This window comes from Danio rerio, chromosome 22, assembly GCF_052040795.2.
Source record: "Danio rerio strain M-AB ecotype USA chromosome 22, GRCz13ab, whole genome shotgun sequence".
In the NCBI taxonomy this organism is placed as follows: domain Eukaryota; kingdom Metazoa; phylum Chordata; class Actinopteri; order Cypriniformes; family Danionidae; genus Danio; species Danio rerio.
In genome coordinates this window covers 21,850,001-21,863,782 of record NC_141042.1, presented here as the reverse complement: position 1 = coordinate 21,863,782, position 13,782 = coordinate 21,850,001, and the positions used below count along the sequence as shown (strand labels likewise).

Below are 13,782 nucleotides of genomic sequence, written 5' to 3'. Positions count from 1 at the left end.
GTTTATGGAACTTATGTGTTTTTGTATGAATGCCATAATAATAAGCTACCTATTTTTAAGATTAGTTATAAAAAAATTCTACTGTTAGGAAACTGCCCCTATACTACATAACAATTAGCATTTTACATCATTTTAGGACTTTACCTTTTCACTGGTGGGCTTTAGGTCTGGCGTGACAGCATACACATTTATAAGTACTAAAAAAAGAGAAGAAGAAGAAAAAGCAGTAATGACTTCACATGCTACTTATTATTTTCTGTAATATATTTAAGTTTGAAATAACATGAAGATATATGAATATGAATTCAAAGTAATCAGACAAGTTTGTGAATGGTTACAATTTTGTCACAATATTTTAAGGGTCACGAAACAACAATACACATTCTTTGAGATGTGGACAGTCATATATGTGTGCCTTGCTGCTAAAAACACTGTGAGGACACATACTGTATATTTCACTAAAAAGGGAAAATTGGTTGTTTTGCGTTGTTTAGAGCAAATACGTTCTTCCGGTTTGAAAAATAATTTTGTCACAGCGATGAGATCATTGTGTAAATTCCAGCGTGGAAACTGGATGTCTGTACCGGCCAGTACAACTTGACGTCATTGAGTTTTTATCATTAAAACATGACAAAGACTTGGTTCAAACTAATCAGCACGCTCTATTGTGAATGAGATGCAACTTTATTATTATGCATGATAACTTCGTTTTTACCTGTTACAATATTCAGACAGCAGAGAGACGTCATGTTGTGTTGCCAACCATAATTAAAAGAAGTAGAAGAAGAAGAATTGTTTGGAGACATGCTATGAGTACGCTGCTGGACTCGCATGGGGATTACAGTGATCTGCTAACATGCAAAAAAATATGTTTGTACGGACAATTTTTTACCCGAGAGCTTTGTGAATGGTAAAATCCAGATTTGCTCCAGATCCAGTTGGCGTTAATTGTTCTGTCTCTGTGGATTCTGTAAGTGTACGATCAATCTTCTTTGTTTATGTTTATTCAGATGGCAAAGTTAGTTAGTTAGTTAGTTAGTTAGTTAGTTAGTTAGTTAGTTAGTTAGTTAGTTAGTTAGTTAGTTAGTTAGTTTCCATTTGTTTTAATTATGGTTGGCAACACAACGTGACATCTCTCCGTCTGAACACTGTAACAGGTAAAAACTTTGAACCTATATCATGCATATTAACGAAGTTGCATCTCATTCGCAATAGAGCATGCTGATTGGTTTGAACCCAGTCTTTCTCATTAATAAATGATGACAACTCAATGACGTCACATTGTTCCCGCCAATACAGACATTCAGTCTCCAAGCTGGAATTTACACAAGGTTATCATCGCTATATGTGACATTGCTTTGACGAATTTGCTCTAAACAACGCAAAAACAGACAATTTTCACTTTTTTGTGAAATATATGTGTCCTATTAGTGTTTTTAGCAACATGGGACACATATATGACTGTCAACATCTCAAAAAATGTGTTTTGGTGTTTCGTGATCCTTTTAAAAAATCCTAATCAACTTTACGCAAATTTCAAAGTTGTAATATGTAGTGAACTGTTCAGCATGTTTAGTGCTGATTAATATACACGTAAATTATTTTTCAAGTATATTAGAAAGTTCATAAAATATACAGTAAGCCAACAATCTAAAGCCACAAAAAAAAAAAAAAAACAGAGACATCGTTAGCATTAAAAACTGTTATTGTCATCCATAAGCTATTCCTGTTTGGTGAAAAGAGAGAGACCTTTTTGTTGGGGCTTATAGACTGGTTTGTCAGTCTGAATGAAAACTGTTGTGCCTTTGCTGTCTATCGTCACAGTGGTGTGGTTTTGGAAGATGTAGCCACCCTCGTTGAGCTGGCGGTTCCCCCAAACTTTCAGATGTGCCTGGCCTCTTAGATCTGATGGCACCTGGGAACATTGTGGTTATTAGGCATGGAAGTCCCATTAAGCTGATTTTTATGACCCTAGACCACAAAACCAGTCGTATGTTGCATGGGTATATTTTGGCAAGAGACAAAATGGGCTGATGACATGATTGGCTCACCTTTATTTTAATGGTGCCCTTATCTGAAATGGAAAATAAACATGTCAAGTAAAAACTGCACAAGCACCCGGAATTCTTCATCAGCATGCGATTTTATAGTGAAATAAAGAGCTTTACTGAAATAAATTTTTACGAATACTAAAAGTTTATGATGTCGTATTTCTGAAGATTAGGTTTAAGTGTTGATAACTGAGGGGGATAATCAGTTTTCTTGATTTTGTAATATTTACCTCTTACTGTGCCATGGCTGTGTGCCACAATCTCGCCCTTGACGCTGAGCTGTAGTTGTACTCGTGTGTCCTCCACCATATTGAAGAGGGTGACGCTCACGGCTTCTTCCACGCCAGCACGAAACACAGATGGTGCAGCAATCAGGTAACCCCTGTGAATCAAAGGACGGGAGCACAGAGCAACTGTTTTTGTTTACATCACAAGACTCTAGGTACCAATTACACTAACACCTTGTTTTGTCTACAGCACACATCTGAATCTAACATCATAGGGCATGCAAATCCAACAAAGAAGAGTGATAAACCTTGAAAAAAAATGTTTGAGTAAACAAATATTAGATGTATATATCTTCAAATGCAAACTGGCAAGTGTTTTCCGAGTCTTTTATTGATTGACCTCCAGTCAATCAATAATCTGTCCAGATCAAAAATCTGGTTTTCTAAATTAGGCTGTGAAGTAAATATTTCCCACCAGGACCGATCATTTAGGCTCACTTACTACTCAATTTAGCCAACACAGTTTACACTGGATTTTGCTACTAGCATTAGTGTAAAAAAGGGGGGAAAATTTTTTGATGTGTTTTTTAGACAACAATGATAGATATCAGTCTGATGTAGCTTTGACATTAAAGTAGTCAATTAAAATCAAATCAATTTGCATTGCTTTTTAATGTCAATTTGACATCAAGTTGCCCACTTGGATGGGACCAAAATTGCCCCATAATGCCTCATTCAGACTAGCAGCGACTTTGTAGCTGCCAGTCATTCTAGCTGGTGACCTGCGCCAAATGCAGGGGTGTGTACATATATACAGCACGAATACATCCGGCCTCTGAGAGAGCTGAGAGAGGATCACGTGAGCTCTACTGGTGTTACTATTGGCTGTGCATCAAGAAAGTCACTCTTCATTTGCATAAAGTTGAAAGATTCCCAACTTTGTTGCATTGTTTAACACGCCCACCTGGTCGCCAATGGTCGATGTTTCTCGCATAGACGGACCAAGTCACTCACTCTCCATTGAAGTAAACGGTCGCTTGTCACTTTACTACTGCAAGTTACTTGTAGTGTAAATAAGACTTAAGCTATATAGATGAAACTATTATTGGGACCGCTCATTCAATTACACAATGCACTGTACCAACAATACAGATTGAATAGCTAGAAAAGTTTTCAAACTGACACATGGCAACATTTTTGGTGGAACGAAAACAAACTTTTTAAATACATTTTTAAGTTTTACGTTTAAAAATATTGTATATAAATATAGTGTATAAATTACAAAAAAATTTAAAATTGTAAGAATGGTTATGTCATGCACATGCCCAGCAAGCACAGGACCTTAACATAACGTCAAATTGAGTCTGTTCCCCAATGTTGTGGGGACATTGCATTCTGGGTGGAATTAAAAATCATGTTGACATAAGACATAGGACAGATGTTGAGGGTGCAACCTAAAAACAACCAAATAACAATGTCTAATGATGTTACAGCCTGACGTTGTGTAGACGTTCCCACTATGCCTTTGATCAGACGTTGGATTTTGATTGCCATACCTGACAAATAAATGTCAGTAACTGATGTTAATATGACAATTGTTTTAGATGTTTAGATATCCATGTCATTTGACGTCGTTATTGGACATCAAAATAACATTGTCCTAAAACACTGGCTAGACATTGAATTTTGGTCTCCTGACATAACAATCTAAATCTTATATTAACGTCTAATGATGTTGTGTGCCTGCCGGGTGTGTATTACATGTTTAGTTTAAAGGCATGCATCAGTATTTGGTGACAAAAAAAAACAAAAAAACAATGGTGAACCACAAAAAAATGGCATCACCAACTACTTACTTGACATGAATATGTTTTAGTCCCTTTCGCAGATTTGATTAAACAGATTTTTTTCATGCGGTTGTGTGATCATAAAACTTAAATTAAAATCAAAAATTAAAGAGGAAAATTTCATAAATTTATTCTTTTTTTAGTCTTTAAATACCATGTTTTGGTGCATAAAGACTTTTCAAGAAAAAGTCACAAGCATGCAATTTTATAGGGTCATTGTCATTAAAACTAATATGGCCTTCTCAAAGACCAATGCCTTGACAAAGGTTAGGGCAATGTCATTATATAATTAACAGACATCATCCTAATTCCTCTGACATTTTTCGCCTCTTTGGAATCCAAGTTGTCTAGACTACTGCTAAAAAATCCAGTTACAAATTTGCCTCCGGTCACCTTAATTGATGTGAAACGTTTGGAAGGTGACTCTCTGACCCATTACATACCAAAATCAACCTGGGAAGCTCAGTGTCCTTGAGTATAATGGCATGCCGGAGTTTGAGATATCAGGTGGTTGGCATTACAGTTCAGCGAGGCCAGAAGCAATTTAAGTCTCAAGGCATGAGAAAATCCTTTTTAGAGCATTTATGCGGAAATTACTGCATTTGATCCTCACCTTCCTATCTTATAATAGTGTGTGCGATGGGCATAGAACTGTTCAGTGTTTACATGATCGCACTGTCTTGTTAAAGGAAAGAAGAGCCACTAGCTGACTCAAGAGAATGTAGCTCTTTGTTGGAAAGGCTAAGTTGGCTGTTGACCTCTTTCTCTGGTACTCTAAATACTTGGCACAATCACATGTAACAGGTACAGACACTGGCACTAGGCTCTGGCCAGCCCTGGTATGAAGGATGAAGTTGCTCATAGAATTGCTGGATCTGTTAACCCAACCAAATTCCTGTTAATCAGTTTTTAGTTGTAGGTTTAAGGGTAATGGTCGATATACTTCAAGTGATATCAAAAAAGGAACCGGTGTGAATAAAACATGCAAACACAAAGTTCATTTTGATATCTAAACAACTTGCTGGAATAGTTTGTTTTGGTTGATAAATGCCTTCATACTAAAGTCTTGTTTGGTCTACTTGATTTTTATTGTCAGTTATGACAGTCACTGTGTCAGATTTTCTCCAGATCTTGATGCTGGGTTCCACACAATTCCTACCATGTTGTCCCAACAGAAATCGAGTAAGTTACCTAAATTGTTTTTACAAATGTAAGTGGATTGAACACAAAACAATTAAGTTGCCTCCAAAAAACTCAAGAATTGTGTTGATGAGCTCATTTTAAATTAGTAGTTTGAACAGGCAGCAATGTCATGGGTAGGCCCACACGGAATCTGCGCGTGAAGAATTCCCCAGATTTTCCGCAGATTTCTGCTGATTTTTAGCCCATCATTAATTCTATTTATTTACTTGAGTAAATGTGTAAATCTGAGTTTATTCAGTTTTTATTCAGTAATTTATTACTTTCTATTTCGTATATTAAGGTTTTAGTTATGATACTCCGCTGCATACTCCCAAAATAATTCCGCAGAAATCCGCAGATTTTTACCAAAATTCTCAGCAGAAATTGCAAAAACTGTCCACAGATTCCGCCTGGCCCTGGTCATGGGTACCAAATATGCCAGACAACATGTTGCTTCTAGATCAATCAGTGCTTGACGTCTATGACACATATTCTATCATCAAGAAACTACATGAATTATAAAGGTTTCTGTAATTGTCTGATTTGTTAGTTCAGTACAGGGTTATGCTGCAGTCACACTAGAGTTTGCAATATTTTGTCATATGACGCTGTGAAAAGGGGCATAATTAAAAAGAATGATTAGACAAAAAAATTATTGTATTAAAATTGTATTGGTGCATCCCTATTTTGTACTCCATCATGGTAGTTACATTAATGCATGTAATTTGTGAAACAGAACTGTTTTGAAAGAACACTTTTTTTTTAAATAGAGTTTGTTAAAACATCATGGTAGTCAAGTGATGACATGTCATACACATGTACTAAAAGAGCTAAAACAAGTCACGTGCGAGTAAACTCTTCTTACATTGGTCAGGGTCAGGGTTTATTTTGCAGCGTCCCGCTCAGCTGTCAGGAGAGGTGGTGGTTTGGTGGTGATTGACAGGGTGCACGCGCGTGACGTGTCTGAGGAGAGACGCGGTGGGGAGGGGTGAGAAGGGTGCGCGACGATGCCTATTTGAGGACTGGGAGAGAGACGCGAGATTACCGGGAGATCATCACTCGTTTGCGGGCATCCGGAGACTCGCGAAACTTCCCGCCCTACTCATAATTCTCTCTTCATATAGCCGTAAGCCTATTACATATCCATAAAACACTGTGATATAACCGCGCTCGGATCGGATCGCTTTCTCACTGCAATCGAACCGCTCCAGGGTTCGTTTCAATCGAGCCGAGACCACCTCATTCAAGCGATCTCGGAGCGATTACTTTGGCGCGGAACAGAGCGCGATTGCCCTGTTCACATATGCCAATCGAACCGCGCTAACTGGGCAAACGAGATACGTTCCGAAACAAAAGTGTAGGTGTGAAAGCACCCTAAAGTTGCAATAAAACCACAATTTACTCTTAGTATTTTTATATGTATATAGTAGCGTTTGTTATGAATTGAGTAAAACTAAATTGGCCATAGTGTATGAGTGTGCCTGTTAATAAGAGAGTGTATGGGTGTTTCCCAGGGCGGCTAAAAGCGCATCTACCACATAAAACATCTGCCACATAAAACATATGCCAATGTAATGTGCGGTTCATTTTATTGTGGTGACTCCTGATAAATCAGGGACTAAGCTGAAAGATAGTGAGTGAGTGATTGTAGTGCTTGTTATAAACGATGTATCGCTTCATTATTTCTTTATTATTTCCCTGCCCCTTCAAAATTACTTTTCTTCACTTCTGGTCACAAGGATTGCCAATAGGCCAGGGCGATCTGGCCGTGTCTCGTTTCTATCCATCCGCCAATCTTCCTCTATTTTGTTATCGACACCCGTCCTCCAATAATCTAACCAGATTCTGAAGGGCAAAATCATGCACCGCCCTACATTTTCAGGACCGTTTGAAGTGGATGTACATCACTACAGCGGAAAAAAGGGCAATCTTAACTTCTGTTTCATGGTAAATTTAACATTGCAACATGTTAGTTTGAGCAAAAATGACTTGTGGCACTTGAAGGGTATGAAACAAAACTAATGACATTTTTTCCTATGATTAATACTATAATGCTACTTGCTCAAAAGGCAGTCCACTGTATAAAAAAGATATTTAAATAAACCTCATGTAACTTTACTTGATTGGAGAGCAAACATCCGCATTACTATTCCCAGCAAACAATTTCGTGTTTAATAGACGTCTAATAAACATCCAAACGTAGACAGCTTGGCTAAAACAAGGCTAAATTTGGGCTGTCAGGGAAAATGTAGGAGCATCTAAGAATAGCCCAAAACTACAAAAACAAAACGTCAAATAGGCGGATTAGACAGACTTTATATGTGTAGTCATTCGTTTATGTTGATTTAGCGACTAGTCTAGTTTTGACCTATTCCTATTAGACATCTATTAGATTAGACAGCCCAAATTTAGCCTTGTTTTATTCAAGACAACTGTGTTTAGATGTCTATTAGACCTCTATTAGACATCTTTTAAAAACAAAAAAATGCTTGCTGGGTTATCAGATGCTTTCTTAACTAGCGTTTTTTTCACTGCTTTCATTTATTGCTGTGTGTTTATTTTGTTACTGAAAGAAAAGCATGCTGTACAAATTCATATTATTATATAGATGCTTTTTGAAGCAACCTAATTCTTAATTTATGCTGTAAATAAATTGGGGCTTTACTACATTTTTTAGTGATAGTTACTTGTAAAATACAAATTTTAAAATACAGTTTCAGGACCAGTTTTGGGCAATAATGCGTTACTAGTAATGCGTTACTATAATGGCATTACTTTTGACAGTAACTAATACGGTAACTGACTACTTTTTAAATGTAGTAACTCCGTTAATACGATGGGTTTGTCTGTTACTTTAGTAAATTAATTCATTTTGGCAGCAGTCTAGTCTACATCTTCCTGTTTACAGAAGCGACGCATTGTAGGATTGGTGGATGCCAACCAACCACTCTAAAAAAGTTTGGAAATTGCTCGTAGATTTCATTTTTGTGCAGCTCTTATGTTTTTATTTTGTTTACAATGCATCAATTTATGGTTGTCTATAATAGCAGTTTTTTTGGTGCTGATTTTCTCTAAATTGATTCTGATTGATAATTCATATTACTTTTATTTATTTCGTGTTTGTTGTATATTGTCGCTATTTTCATACTCAAGCTGTAAAAGAACATATTTAAGGGTTAAATACAAGCTTTTATGATGCTGAAGTAACTTTAGTTTTTGCTTTTTTTGTTTCTGAATATATTATTCAGCTGCTTTATCTCCTTGTGAAATATTCATTTTGTGCTGCTGGTGGTCTGACTTAAATCAGTGTATAACAGTTACTTTTTATTTAAGTTTGTCTTGTGTTTTAGTTGTGAGAATGCAAATGAATTAAAACTGTGAGGTTGATCAACAGTGCATTCTCCATGCAGCACTTAAGTAATGTTATTAATGGGAGCATTAAAAATGTTCTTTGGAAGAGTAACTTCAAAATGACTTTTAAAAGTAATGCATTACTTTTTTGGTGCAAGTAATCAATAAAGTAATTGAGTTACTTTTTGAATGAAGGAACTAGTAACTGTAACTAGTTACTGTTTTTATAGCAACTATCACAACACTGTTCAGGACTATATTGCAAAATCAGTTATCATTGATGTAGTTCCAAGAGGCTTCTCCCAAGAACCAAGTAGATGAACCCTACAGTGAAAACGATGAGTGTTGTAAAAAACAGTAAAAATCACTGAAGGTCTCTGAAGGAATAGTTTATGCTTGGAAAAGTGAACAGTAGATTCACTGTAAGCTTCTTGCTGTAATAAAGATCTTCAGCATATTAATGTATCCAATTAAAACATCAGAACTAAAGCAGAAGTCTTTCTGATTATACAAAAAAAAAAAAACTCTGTGACTACAACAATGACATGATTGCATGTAATTTGTGAAACAAATATATTTTGAAATAACATCACTTGAGAGTTAGTGAATAACATCATGCCAGCTGTACCACCCTTAACAAAAATGTACCACGGTAACCTTGGTATCTGTTAAACTATCAGTCACCACAGTTATTACCAAAACAGCAGTATCTTGGCAAGCACGATCTTCCAGTATTACCATGGTGTTAGGGTACTGTATGCAATGCCACAAACATGTTGTTAAGGTTTAGATGTTAGTCACACTCAAACACATCAACAGCAATACTATAGTACGTTTTTGAACCATTCTATAGTACAGTACTTAATTTAATGTGTTGTGATGACTCTACATTTGTCATGGTAATACAAAAACTATAATGATAAACAGATTACCCAATGCTGTATGAGGTATGTTGTACTTGAATAGATCACAGTTTGCTACTGTAAAAACTAAGGTATACTACAGCATTTAGTACAGTTTACCAGTTACAGTATGATGTAGCATATAATAATAGAGTTATAAATAATATAATATATATATAAAGTATAGTATTTTTCATATATTTGTGAGGATTCAGTTATTACTCCACCTGAAAAAAATACTATAGTAATTTGTAGTAAATACAGTATACTACTGTATTATCCAGTGTATAATGCAGAACTTACAACTCTTTCTTACTGAATGTTTTACCATACTGTTGTATTATATATAGTGAACTCTAATAAATAAACTCTAATAGATAACCTACTACACTATGGAAACTGTGGTGTATTGTAGTATAATACACCACAGCAGAAAACTGCAGTACTGGTTTATTGTTATGTTAGCAGCACCCAAACACATCAACAGCAATACTTTAGTAATTTATAGTAAATTCCTGAGTGTTAGAGTGTTAATCTGGTGTGGTGACTTTAGATGCGCATGGTAATACAACAACTATAGTAATAAACAGATTACCCAATGCTGTATGAGGTTTGTTGTACTTCAATACACCACAGTTTGCTATAGTAAAAACTATAGTATAGTACAGTATTTAGTACAGTTGATCAATAACAGTACGCTTTAGCATATAACAACAAAGGTATTTAAATTCCATAATATATAAATTGATAAAATTAGTTAATTTATTGTTTCAGCATCATAAAACATTTTTAAATATTAGTATGCAGCTATCATTCCACATGAAAAAAATACTATAGTACTTTATAGTACAAACTATAGTGTTTTTGAACCATCTAATGTATTATTCAGTATATAATGCGGAATTTACAACACTTTGTTGATGCATGCTATTACATATAGTGAACTGATAAACTGTAAGAGATACTATTGTACACTCTAAACTGTGGTGTATTGTTGTATAAATCCATATAGCACAAAACTGCAGAACTGGTTGATATATAAAAATAGTATTACTACTGCAATATAATCACTACAACAGATTGATTAAAGTAATTTACTATAGCATGATTCAAAAACATCGTTTTGTAAAAAGTATTTTTTCCCATGTGAGATCTGCCTTCAGCCAAAAAAGAAAAAAAAAGAAAAAGATAAATGACTAGAAAAACTACTTAAATCTCATCCTCAAAGTAGCGCTGCAAACACACTTACTGTCTTTCCTGTGAATGAACTCCACTCATAACGCCGCACATGAACACAGTCCACAGACTCCAGCATTTGCGCAGCACATGTAACTCTCTCATGTTGTCCCTCGTTTATTTTGAGGTCTCCCTCAACGTTTATCCCACAGATATTGTTTCTTTTTTAGTACTATTTCGGACAAACTCAAGTATCCACGAGGGCAAGGACGAGCCTACGGTGCTCAGCGTGTGCTCCGTTTTTTCATCCCACTTCCCAAATGTTGTGTCCGTGCAACTGATTTTAAAACTTCTCTCCACGCGTAAAGAAGACAATCCCTCCTGGCGTGCCTTATTTATTCGCCTGAGCTCCGATCGCTCATGTTTCAGCGTTAAAACTTATCTCCATCTCCACCCCTTGCGCAGCACGGGTATTTAATGCACATCAGACCCAGCGAGCTGTAGTGTAAGCGGGCCAGTCTGCTTTTGCCCCTTTGAACTCTCCAGGCTTTTGTCTCATTCAGTGGTGTGTCAGAACAAGTCTAGCTGAGCCCCTCTGAGCCAGTAGAGACAAGACTGTACTGTCCCTGCAACAAGCTTCACAGCTCCGACTGAATGAGATCTATTGGGGTTTGTCAGTTCTTGTTTATAGGAGCTGCATACAACAAATACCATGCGTGCAAGTCCAGTTATTTACCTTAAATTTTACCTCAGACCTTTATTTAATAGTCATTTCATATTGCGGGGAAATATGCAACTTTGGCCTGAGGTAAATTCATTGAACTTATATAGAGACACTGGTGCCCTCTAGTGACCATCAACACACATCATAGTATTTGGTGTTTTTACCTAGAATGGGTAACTGCAGTCTAGTGCAAAAGGCGTGGCAAAAGGTAGGGCCGGGGTAAAAGGTTCTTCATTGATCCTAGGTTTTTCCAGTAGGGGCGTGGCAAATGGTTTTTCATTGGTCAAAGTTTTTATATCTGGTCAAATGCGTTGGCCAATTAGATTAACATATTAAATTATTTTTTTGATTAACATTAAATAAGCTGCTCTTTTAGCTTAAAGGTGGACAATTCTACTTTATGCTACTGGTGTTTAGAATAAAGAATGAAGAATGAATTTAACGTAATCACAAGTTTCATTAAGGTAATGGGTAAATCAGCATTCTAATGGATATAAATGCTTTAATGTCATTAGACAAATTATATGTTTTTGTTTTTGTTCTTTTTACTGTCTATTTATAACAATTATTATAATTATTATATATTTTTATTCTGTACTATTTTAAACCTTGATTTAGTTGCATCCCAGTGTCACTAAAATTATTGCCTAAAATAATTTAAATTAAGAAGATATTGACAAATTTTTTGCCTGGTAAATGTATATTGTTCAAATAACTCAGATTAACTAATAATTCTGACTTCAACTGTATGTATATATATTTAATATATATTTATATTATATAAAATTTTTTTCGATAATTACAAACACAAGCTGATTGGCAGGGTTTAAGCATTTAAGAGCCTTTATCTTTATGACACTTATGCTATTTAAGTCTCATCATTTAGGATGAAACCAAAACACAAGCATGCTGGAATGTAATAACTGGGAAAACATAATATGTACATTAATTAAGTTGTAAGCTTGGACTTAATTTGATGTTAAATGTAATGACATTGTACCATATCAAAATGCATTTTGAAAGATCTTCACTGCAATTTCAGTGACTTTAAATCCTAATGCTGCGTTCACACCAGATGCGGCACGTGCGTCAAGCGCAAGTGATTTACATGTTAAGTCAATGCAAACGCGTGAATAGACATCCTGCGGCGCGATATGCGTGAATGGCGCAGCGCGAATGACGAGAATGGCGTGGTGCGCATGGCGCAAATGGCGTGGCGCGAATTGAGCGTTTTGCGCGTTTGACGCGTATGGCCTGTTGTCGGTGTCCCAGGGGAAATCCCCCAGCAGACACCGACAAGAAGTTCATCAAACTAAGCTGGGCTCAGTCAGAAGCACAGCTGAAAACCTCCATCAGCCAGGTTCAGTTTCTGGAGGAGTCTATGAGCTTAAAGAGCTGGATGCACCTCTGAAAGGATGTAGTGGACTCAAACACAGCTCTAAACGTATCATCCTTTATAAAGCACATAAACACTGTTATTTTCTTTATAAAATCCATGTTAGCCCTTTAGCTAAGAAGCTAGAGTCACGGGGCAGACAGAAGCCCTGCCCATCACGCGAATCCGCGTCTGTTCTGAAGTGAATCTAACGCGCGAATGAAGCGGGGTTTGATGCGCGAATGAAGTGTGCTGCCATCTAGTGCCTTAATTGACTTCAAAAAGAGATTGCTACAATAGTAATTGTATACTGAAAATCAGTGTTTAAGACCTTTTGAACTTAAATTTATATAAGTTAACAAGCAAGCTTACACAGTGACATGTAGATATTTGAAAAGGGATAGGTAAAAAATTATATCTACCAGCATTTCGAATGAATATATATATATATATATATATATATATATATATATATATATATATATATATATAGAGAGAGAGAGAGAGAGAGAGAGAGAGAGAGAGAGAGAGAGAGAGAGAGAGAGAGAGAGAGAGAGAGACAAAAGAGCACTTTTGGGATGTGGGATTTATAGTTGCAACTTGCAAGACCTTTTGCTCAATAGGCAAAATAAATGAAATGTTCATGGTTTGAACATGTACTCTCAGCTCCTGTTTCATAGATGGGATTAGGTAAAGAAGCCATCATAGCAGAAGATTGTTTCGATCCATCGACCTCTGGGTTATGGGCCCAGCAAGCTTCCGCTGCGCCACTCAGTTCCAAACCACCCCAGATGGGACTCGAACCCATATCCATTAGGCCACTGAGCAGGACACAAAAAAAAAGTATTGGGCAGCTTGAGAGTTAGTGACCTGTGGCGAGAATACTCCTCCACAAAGAGGCATCCCAGTGAACTAGGCATTTATTCGGGGTTAAATGATTTGTCTCC

General features: G+C 36.4%; 1 protein-coding gene across 5 annotated transcripts in view; it reads right to left on the bottom strand.

Annotated features, from left to right (window-relative positions):
* The window catches only part of cpamd8 (C3 and PZP like alpha-2-macroglobulin domain containing 8), a 57,870-nt gene extending 46,627 nt beyond the window's left edge, over positions 1-11,243 (bottom strand). For 2 of the 5 annotated variants that reach the window (XR_015521933.1, XM_087304275.1), the window contains exons 1-5: positions 10,810-11,243; positions 2,282-2,433; positions 2,052-2,074; positions 1,750-1,915; positions 127-197 (exon numbers count right to left, since the gene is read on the bottom strand). Coding sequence is in view for 1 of the 5 variants with exons in the window: in XM_087304274.1 (XP_087160400.1) it covers positions 145-197; positions 1,750-1,915; positions 2,052-2,074; positions 2,282-2,433; positions 10,810-10,901 (486 nt within the window). In the remaining 4 variants the exon portion in view is untranslated. The remainder of the gene's footprint in view (positions 1-126; positions 198-1,749; positions 1,916-2,051; positions 2,075-2,281; positions 2,434-10,809) is intronic. The other 3 variants (XR_015521934.1, XM_087304276.1, XM_087304274.1) reach the window with 2 other exon arrangements.
* Positions 11,244-13,782: the final 2,539 nt, after the last annotated feature.